Source organism: Poecilia latipinna, unplaced genomic scaffold (assembly GCF_001443285.1).
Source record: "Poecilia latipinna isolate Pla-1442-1.1 unplaced genomic scaffold, P_latipinna-1.0 Scaffold399, whole genome shotgun sequence".
Classification (NCBI taxonomy): domain Eukaryota; kingdom Metazoa; phylum Chordata; class Actinopteri; order Cyprinodontiformes; family Poeciliidae; genus Poecilia; species Poecilia latipinna.
Window position 1 is genome coordinate 72,356 of NW_015113015.1, and position 10,675 is coordinate 83,030.

At 36.7% G+C, this 10,675-nt stretch overlaps 1 protein-coding gene across 1 annotated transcript in view; it reads left to right on the forward strand.

Moving 5' to 3' along the window:
• The window catches only part of LOC106950403 (polypeptide N-acetylgalactosaminyltransferase 18-like), a gene marked incomplete at its 5' end in the record, with an annotated part of 69,363 nt that extends 60,771 nt beyond the window's left edge, over positions 1 to 8,592 (forward strand). Inside the window, one exon of the mRNA XM_015037240.1 lies at positions 7,341 to 8,592. Within this exon, the coding sequence (XP_014892726.1) occupies positions 7,341 to 7,487 (147 nt within the window). The remainder of the gene's footprint in view (positions 1 to 7,340) is intronic.
• Between the last annotated feature and the right edge of the window lie 2,083 nt (positions 8,593 to 10,675).

Consider the following 10,675-nt stretch of genomic DNA (forward strand, 5'->3'; position numbering starts at 1 on the left):
CAACACAAAAAGTTTTTTTTGTGTTAAAAAAAAAAACCCTTTTTTCCCAAAATTGTTGGTTCTTTTTTTTTTTTTTTTTTTTTTTTTTTTTTTTTGGTATATTCCACCAAATATACCAGCAGTCAAAGGTAAGGGTTTGGTAGAAAATCACAAACTATCCAAACATTACCTTGTGCATGTCACATATTTTCAACATCTGGCTCGATGCATGATAATGACTGTGCATAACTCAATCTAAACCCGTCAAACCTTTAGACGTGTAATCATTTTAGGTTATGTTTGTGCTTTCATTGATCAAACTTTTAGTAATGTTTGTATATTTTGACCAAAGGTTATGCTTTGAAATGGTTGCTGAAAGCACTTTAAATCGCTGGATCACACTTGTATCAGGGTTTCACTTGAACGCAGTTACAAACATTAAAACTAAGAATGTTGGAATGTAGTGAAGCCACAATACTTTTGCATTACGATAAGTTTTATTAAATGGCATGCGCTTTATTCTTTTGTTTTAGAATAAACAAAAGAATCTTAATCTTTATTGTAAGATTAAGAAAAAAAAAGAACAGAGTTTTGATTTTACTTTAATTACTTTTTTAGCATTCACTTAATGCACGCCACTCCACTATTTTCTACTCTTTGTCTTCGCCGGGTCTTTTCGTTCAGCACATCCTTTAAGCTGAGTGACCTGAAGATTGAGTGTCCGGTTGACAGATTGCCCGACTCGCCAGCCCGGCTCCATCGCCAGCCCGTCTGATGGCTCCCTGGCTGACTCGCTGTCTGAGGGGCTGATTAACAAGGGCTCCCACCTTAATAGCAACGAATCAATAGTGCAATCCAACTCTGCACTCTGCAGAATGACAGGAGAGTTGACTACAGAATAGAGGACAGTGTGGTGGATAAATGCCAAATGGTTTTCTCTCCAACAGAGATTATTTTTTTTTTTTTTTTTGTAGCATGTGTGTTCCAGTGCAGACTTTAACTTAGCCTGTCTGTTTCTTGTGATGAGTTTTTTTTTTTTTTTTTTTTTTTAGAAAAATCTCTACAGGTAGAGTAGAGATTTCAGTGCCTTTTGTTCAAAGTCTGTCAGGAATTCGCACACTTTAAATAATCTAGTTTTCTGGAGATAAAAAGACAAGGAAGATTTTTGTGATTACTTTACTTAGTTGAAGTCTGACTCTCCTTTACTATAATCTATGAGGGAAACGGCAAGATCATTGAGTCCTATACTTCTATAATCTCCCTCTAGCAGTCACAGAATTAAGTTATGATTAACATGGATTGCTAAAGCCAGTGCTCGAAAGCTCTTAAGGTTTCTGGAACCGGCTGAGGATTCATGTAATATCGTTTCTCATTATTTAGGTAAATAAGATAATCTGATGTGAGCTTTCACAAATAAATTTAGAGGACTTTTTTTTTTTTTTTAGAAATCATTGTTACTTTTTTATCTTGTGTTTTTCATATGTGTCAAAAATGCATTTTTTTTAACACTAACCTAAATAGTGAATTTTAAGAGGCAGCAGATTTACTCTTCTGCTTATAGTATCATATATGTGCAGGGTACACACTTTTACTCTGCATATTGTTGTTTAAAGAATTAATTGAAAGCATTTTCAGTACTTTTATACATATTTCAACATTTGCAAGGCACTCGTCCTGATTGGATGGACTAACATAACAAAAAGCTTTCCTCAATTAAAAACAGTCGGTCACCATTTAACACAGCGTGTTTCATTTCAAACAGCAAATTTAATAACTGGGCGTTTCTGAGGCTGTGACCTTGTTAATAAATTGATGATAAAAGGTGTCACACTGCTGGCGCCCATATAAGTGATTGATGATGGAACCACAGTGACCTCAGCCTGAATTGGTTCTTTGCCTAATCTTAAGCAAAGTTCAGAGAGGTTTTTTTTTTGTACGATAACCAATGAGACATTACTGACAATAAACTGAAGTCTTATAATCCTACAGTAAAGGAGTTGAGCAAGACCACCATACGGTCTCTAGAGTCTCCACGACCATTGAAATGATGCCGACACCTGTGGGAGCACAGATATCACAGTTAATGAAGTTTCCTTATAATTTGTGAGCTTCCACCATCCATTTCAGTTTAACTCTGGAGAATGACACAGCAGTTTCTGTTTTCATACTTTTATCAGCTGCTCAAGAAAGTGCAGCTGAAGGGACGTTGCAGCTCCTCTTGAGCTTGCACAAAAATAATAATCTGATCAGAAAGAGTCATGAACACAAATCCCAATATCTGTGTTTTATGGATCACTCTGAGCGGATTGGTTAAAAAAAAAAAAACACCAATGTGTGATTAACAGCTTAAAGTTGTTTCATACAAGTCACAGTATTTTAAAAATTATGTGAGCAACCACTTGAACAGGTTATTCCTTTTGAATGGTTTAGGGGAAAAAATCATCTTCCCTGCAGAGTTACTATATAAAAGAAAGCCAGAGGTATTGGCTTTCACTGACAAACAAAGAATGATATTATTTTAAAGTTCTGCAATAAGCAAAAACATTTTAAATAGGAAATTTTCTCATGACTATTAAAACTGGTAAGTCTTTTATCCATAATGTTTACTAACTAAGGTCATCAAATCAACTTCAAATCTGTTGTTTGTGCTGATCCTGTTGCCCACTGCTGTCCTCCTGTTATTCTAATTCTTTAACACAATGCCAGGGGTCTCTGACTTGTACATCTTCCTTTTAAATTGCAGGCAAATGCATCAACAAACTGGCAGGTATACGCGTTTCTCCCCAGCTGAGAGCACTATTCCACCTGAAGCACTACTTCGACCAATCTTTAAATGAAATGGACCAGAATATGACATAACATTATTTTCACAGCAGTTGCAGTGCCAAAAGTGACAATAAAGTAAAATGTACTAGCCTTACCTTCTGTGACAGCTGAGTGCCCAGCAATCACCTGCAGGGTGATCAAAGACGGCCTGCAGTTATCTGTTAATCTATTAAAAGATGTCTATGTACAGACAAGTTATTTTTAACTAGCCCACTTATAGAAACATTGAATTTAACCCGTAGTATACCGAAGCATGTTGGCCCAGGCCTATCTACTGCATTATTATCAGGGTTCACATGTTTATGAATATATCAAAGTACTTTTCCAGGTCGTGTTAACTTAAACCGAATGGAAAATGCTGGGTGCTTCAACCTTAAATAACCCAGCGACATTTTGGTTCCACACCAAGAAGATTAATGCTGTGAAGTGGCCAGTCTTTTTCCTGCTCTTTCATCCATTAGGAAACGTATGGGCTAAATATTTAGCACTTTAGTCTGTACAGTAAAACATTTTAAGTTAGTGAAGAGGATGTAGCCTACATACGTTTTTGTAACCACCTAATGTTAATTATTCTTTTGGTGTTCTGTTAATTTGATCCTTTTTTGTTCATGTGTTGCTTGACATAGAAATGTCCATAACAGCATATAGGATTTTTTATTTACTTTTTTACCTTTACATTTATTATTTTAAAAACAGAACAGTGTGGGGGTAAAGTGATTTGTGCAGAAACAACTTCACTCATAAACAATTTCCTGTTTTAGCCCAGAATTTGATGAAGACTCAGAATCTTGGGGGGAATAAAATAAAAAAAAAACTGCTGTATGCTCATTTTCTGGGCTCACACTGATGGTCATTCTGTTGAGTGTGTGTGTGTGTGTGTATGTTTTTTTTTTGTTTTTGTTTTCTCGGACGTGGGTGAGATTTTTAAAGCATACTGCTTTTAATGGAAAGCAGCTCTCGTGAACAACACAGCGAGTTTGACACAAATGAGTTCCGTCTTCTTTCCCACGGGGCCCAAGCTCATTAAAGCATATTACTGTTTGTGCCAAAAAAACGAAGGACCTACTTTGGTTTCCAGCCTGTTGTTGAAGAGAATAAAATGTAACACATGCATATGCACAGGGGAGAGAAACAGGCCCATATTAAGTGAAAGCACAGTCCTTATTCAAAGGCATATTGTGTTAAGCAATAACTACAATTACACTAGATAACATTAAAGTACTCAGCAGCATATTTATTCAACTTTATTGACACTACATCACCTTAATTGCGGTCAGAAATCGTAATGCCAGCGAGTTAAACAAGTGCATGCTGTCATATGAACATTAAGCTTGTAATAAAGTCACTAAAGATAACAATTGATGGGACCAAACAGTTTTTAAGAATTTGAGATTATATGCAAATAGCAATTATTTTGTGTTTACACATATGCCAAAATTCAACTAGCATAATCAATAATGTCCACTTGTTTTCCAGAGCCCATTGAACTCATCAAGTTTTCACTAGATTGGACGTCTGAACTCAGTGCAACTGTGACAAAACATAAAAATCTGTGAAGCGGAAACAAGTGAGTTGTTGATACAATTGCTTTAAAGTTAATGGACAACCAAAAGAAACAAAATTCCAGTCTTAGAATGGCATGCAGTCATTTTAAAAACCAGAAGAGAGAGAGCGTATTCACTAGCAGGAAACATTTTAAACAGTTGCCAGTTTGGGAGTGATGTGACACTTTGCACACAGGTAAACTTAATTTTATTAAGCATTTGACTTCTGAAGGTACTTGGTTGCATCGGAGCGTTATAGAGGCTTCATAGCAAAATGATGTGCAAAAAACGCATGCAGCTCAAGCTTATATTTTTATATTTTGCTTATTTTAATTATGCAAAGACTTTATTTAGCATAAGAAATATTAAGCATAAATATTGCATATTTATATAAATCTAAAATATATATATTTTTTCTCAGCATTTATCTCAAGTTCTTGAAGAGTGAGGCGCCTCTCATAACTTAAACCAGAAGAGCGGCAGCACTTTGGCCTCCTGTCCTTCCTTGTTCTGCAGTTGTAAACTGGTATTAATTTGTGATCACAGGCTGTGAAATTTCAAACACAAGGTCAAATGAATGTTGGCTACAGCTGACAGCTACCTATTTTTCATAGCACGTATTTAGCAGCTGGTGGGCTGCCTGTTGGAAAAGATCCCAAAAGTTAAGTGTCAATTGTGCGGTTAATGACGAGGTTAATGGTAGGATGAATATCACCCATTGTTGTAAATTGATTCGCAGCCATCTACCAATTATAAGGTTTATTTTGTAATGCATGCTGCTTCATATTGGTATGTGGTTGTTTGTCTAATCAGATTAATTAACATTACATAAGCAGGTGTTTACTTCAGTGTTAGAGCATGGTTTTAACTGTGCTCAGCTTATTCTGCTCCCCACGGTTTGTAAGTGTTTGTGTACCCCTGCTGATTTTTGAAATGTATTATAATATTTACAATGTGTCTCTGAGCAGTAAAGTGTGAATACATGTTATTACCAAAATTAAAATCTAAGGGTTATTAAAAAAATAAAAAATAAAAAAAAAAAAAAACGGAACAAGACCAGCAGCCACGTTTGGGGACTTTGAAAAACAATGAAAAAATTTGCTGCAGCCAGAAAGGAGGGTTAATAGTACATGTATTTGCACCCAACTTCTATTATACAAACATCATTTGCATGCGCAATGCAAGTCAGATACAGAATATTGTTTTGTATGTTACTATGTTTGTTTTTTTATGTGAGAGTAGAATAAACTACTCTCAACCAAAACAATCCAATGATGGATGGTAAAAGTGATTGCCAGCATCTTAGGTAACCTTAAGAGTATTAACCACAAAGTTTGAAGCCATGAAATCTTACTTTGAAAAGCCTTGTACCATTGGTGCCTGTCTGCTGTAGGTATTCTATTCATATATTGCATGAAAATATACAGAAAAACTGCCCTTTCTTATTGCCTTTATAATTGAAAACATTTATTTTGGGGGGTTTGCAATAGCCGAGATGGTGGGGTCAAAGAGTCCTAGAGCGACAGGTTTCTGTTTTCTTACCCCTGAAGACATGTTCTTAGCACATGTCACCTAGTATTCAAAAAGCACTGCTTTTTGAATTCATACCTAGAGACTTTTCACTCCCTAAAATGTACCTAGTTCATGTGTAAAACCTAAAGAGTTGCATTTAGAGTTGATTGATCCAAACAGGTGTGTGTGGTAAGCGCGTGCATCACACCACTTCCACATGGAGCGGCTTTTGCCACTTAGTTGATTCTGTAAAAGTGCTTTTCTCTACAGATAGCATAAAGCATACATTTCTGAAAAGAGACGGCTAAATGAAATGGCTATGCAAGGTTTCTGTGTATGAGGAGACACACTGACTTGATCTGGACTCTGTTTGCGCTCATGTTGTTATAAACAAAGACTTGATGCTTGATTTGTGGTCTTGGTCTCAAGTTTTATTAGCAATCTCTTCACTTCTAATCTTGAGTGAAAGTGAGTCGATGTGCAAGCCTGCAGCTATGACAGGTGATGCTGTGCACGCTCATATTTTTACTGCGAAAGGGTCCGCCCAATTAATCAGCTAATGATGTTTCATCATAATCTGCTTTGGCTTCATAATAATGATCATAAGCGTGTTTTTCCAGTTGAACACTATTCTCTTACTCCCAGTTTATCAAAAGCACTTCCTGTTGTCTTCATTAGACATTGACATTCTGCCTCATCCTCCCTCCGGACTACACCCAACCTTATTATGCGGTAATTCAGAAATCTTAAAGCTCGACATGACTTTTAAGCGTCTCTGCCTTTAAGGCTTTTGTTTTGACCTCAGTTTCCTTAAAAAAAAAAAAAAAAAAAGCACACTTATCAAGTCTGATCCTAGTTAAGCTACTGCTCTCTCCTGTGTGCTTCAGAGCTTCAAGCTTTCAAAATATCTGTTTCTATAGAAGCATTCCTGTTTGCTGTTTCTAAGTTAATTAATCCATTTTATTAAAAACATACTAATCCTCCTCATTTTTATTGAAGCAGTAAGTGTGTGGGGGTTTTTTCCATATGCGGTTTTTGCATTTTTTATTAGTTTGTGCTAAGTAAACATTATAGCTATATTGCATCTAATGTTTTTATCTCGTCGTGTTTGCTTTATAGCCCTTCTGACAACCAGACGATGTCTCATTATGTTCTGTTGTGCAAACTGTAAAATACAAAGCATGAAGTTCTTTCTTTTTTACGCATCTAATGGATGACGAGGACATTTGACAGCCCTCCATCCATGTAAATGTAAATGGGCTGGACATAAATGCAACTGAAAAATGTTCTTCAGTCGACATTAAAATTGGGGCTGCTCATGTTTACAGAGGTGAACACGTTCACTTTCAAGAACAGAAGGGCATTAGAGAAAGCTGAAAACATTCATTACAAGTGGGTCGGTGGTAGATTATTTATTTAGGTGCCAAACTAATGTCTGCATTCCTTCATCTTGTTTTTTTTTTTCTTCTTTTTCTGCAGGGGGGAGCCATCCAGAATATTGAGTCTCAGCGTTGTCTGGAGCTGGTGGAGAGCAAGCAGTCAGCCTTCACCTTCCAGCTGGCCATTCAGGACTGCACTGGTCAGAAATGGACCATCACAAACATTTTGACTGTCCTGCCGCAGTGAACTCTGTCAGGATGGAGTTATAAAGGAACTATTAGAGTCCAAACAGAGGGGGACGTTTCCAAAAAAACAAAAAAAATAATCAACTCTGGACGAGTTTTTACCCAGAATCTGGACAAGAATACACGTGCTTCAATCATGCACGGACCATCAGTAACTTAATAACCTTTTTCTACCAATGAAATGAGCAAGGAGACAGTCACAGATGGAGCAGATGCTGTCGAAGCTATTAAGCCTGCCATTAAAATGAGATATATTATGGTTTGTTTTTCGAGGGGAAAGGCTCATGAAACCGTGGAAGCAGACTGTTTATTGCAGGAGTGGGCTTGCTTTGTTATTTTGGGTCCCTGTCAGCTTGAGATGGTGCCTGAAACCCCATCTGTCTCTTTGCAGAATCAACAAAACAAGGTGTAGGACCATAATTCTAAAATGTCTGAGTGTATAGATACTTGGGGGGCGGGGGGGGAGGGGGGACTGAGCGGAAAACCTGCCTGGATGCAAAGCAGCTGATGTTTTTGCACAAATCAAACATGGAGGGCCGTCATTAGTCGTTATCGTCCTGTTTGACGCAAGATTGAAGACATCAAAGAAGCTCCAAAGTCTGTCTGAGCAACGACAGAGTGATTTAAACTCACAGCATGATAGAAACTCTGGCCCCTCAGAGGTTTTGTAGTGTGTTTCAAAACTAGATGGGTACCTGCAGGGACCGCACACATGTGGTCAAAGACAAGGACTTTAAGATTTTATGAAACACCTTTGTAATCCTGTCGAGATGACGAAGAACAACTGAATTGGAAACTGAGCAGCAAAGACCTGAATTCATAAGGATTTCAGAAAAACATTTTTTTTTTTTTATTGAGGACCCAACTTTCTTTCTTTCTAAACTGGCCATAGCCAAGAAAGAAGTTACACTTAAAAATGAAACAATTAAACTTTTTATTTTGCAGCACTTTCATCACTTATTGGCACCCTGGGTCAAATGTCAGAGGAACTAACTTTTTACCTCAGTAATATAATTTCACAGTGAACTTTGTTTCTGACAAACAACTTCTTCGTTAGGGAACATTATGCAGCTGAATGACCAAATGAAAACCCATTTTCAGATTCATGGTGTCGGCCTCCTGATTTTTCTTTAGCAAGATTAGCTGGTACTTTGAGAGAGAAACATACTCCCCACCCATGAACAGTCACTGAACAGTTGCTTTTCGATATTTTCATTCCTGATTTTTTTTTTTTTATGCCAAACCCACCACAGTTTGGCATAAAAAAAAAGTAGTAGTAGTACCACAGTCCCAGTAGTTGTCAGCCAGCGGCACATGTTGAAGTCATAGAATAAAAACGCTTTTCCCTGACATGTCTGCCAAAAAATGGATTGGCATATGGGTGACATTTAATAATTTTCATTTTCAAGAGTAGCTAAAAGAAAGAAAAATACTCATTTGTAATTTCTTCTCTGTGACAAAATAAAACTTACCTGATTAATTACAAAAGAAAACTAATTTTAGTGTCAGAAGGTGTCAAGTGTCTTAAGTTCATGCAGCTAATTTATGTAAAAACACTATTTACATAATAGTGTTTATGTAAACAAACACTATCATGTAAATAGTGTTTACAAATGGCTATTTATCAAATAAATAGTCATTTTATATATATTTTTAGGGAAATTTGAAGCCGAATTTACATTTAATTTGTAGTTGGTCAAACTCAGGATTCTGAAACCAATTTAGAAATACATTAAACATAGTCTATTTAAACCTTCAGGTTTTTAATCATAAAACTTTAAAAAACCTTGTTAGCATACACGAAACAGCAAAGAAGTGAAAAACGGTAAAAATCGACTAACTTTAAAAACTAAATGACACAATAAGCAAGATTCTTAGAAAAAATCTATTTTTCTATTAAAATCCTGTTGTGCAACATAACATTTAAAAACATCAAAATAACAATAAATTGTTTTCTAAAAGAAATTTAATGCCAGGCCGTCTGGGGAGTTTTCCAGCATCTTTGGCCGTTTGATAACAGTCTGTATCCGTTAACACCTAAAAGATCCATAACAGAAGACTGTAGAGGCAATTTTTATTTATAATGTAAAAACTCCAGTGCAGGAGAGTTAATTACTTTCAGGAAAGTGTGAACCCAAATGAGGACTTCAGACTAGTTGTGAAGTGGATTCTCTACTTGGCTCTCCTAGAGACATCAGTTTTCACTGACATGTTTCTTTGATCATAGTCAAAATGCTCTGAGCCTCTGAACCTCAAGTGTTGCCTGAAAATTACAGCAGAAATTTGGATATATTCTAGCCTGCGCTTTGGTTCGACTGATGCCAGACATCGGTTAAGAAGAACCCTGCGTCCTGCTGACTCAAATTAAACAAAACTAGTGATTGACACACGTGATATTAAGACAAGTTTAGAAACTGGAAAGATGCAAAGATGTGAGCTGACGTTCGGTACATTTCTTCTTCCTTAATTATCCTCTAATTCAGTCTGTTGCAGCTCTACAGCCGAGTGTCCAACATCAATAGACTTCACAGATGAGACGTATTTGGAGCAGAACACGTTGCCTTATCCCTCAGCAAGTTTAAAAAAAAAAAAAACTCTGTGAAATCACAACTTTTACATCCATCCTCTCAACAGTTTGTGGCAGATTTTGCAGACTTGTTTGAATGGTTAAGAATGTAGCTTTTATTAGAGATCGTAAATTAAATGAATAGCTATGAAGGGTATGAATTAAATCGAGTACAAATATTGACCGCTGGTATTTATCATTTTTAGCTTCCTATATTGCAGACATGTTTTTGCTCCAGGAAACAAAGCATGAGCAATGATGGACTACTTGGGATGGCATAGGAAGTAAATAGCTGATGGAGTAAGGATGCACTTAGCTGAGTGTTGCTCGCTGACGGAGGCCCGGCAGCACAGCTGTTCGCCTGGCATGGTTTATTAAAGCTGACTTTTGATAAACAACCGCACCACTGAAAGTAGCTTCCTGCTAACATTCGTCCCTTAGATATCACAGTCAGTTATTTACAGCTGCAAGGAGAGACCGCTGTGTTTTTGTTTTTGACCATCTCAATGCCAATATCTCTGATTTCAACTGGACACATTAATAATTAGGCAGTTGCTGTTTGCCTTAACTTTTGTATGGCCTAGTTTTAAGCTTGACTTCTTTTTTTTTTCTTTTTTTTTTTT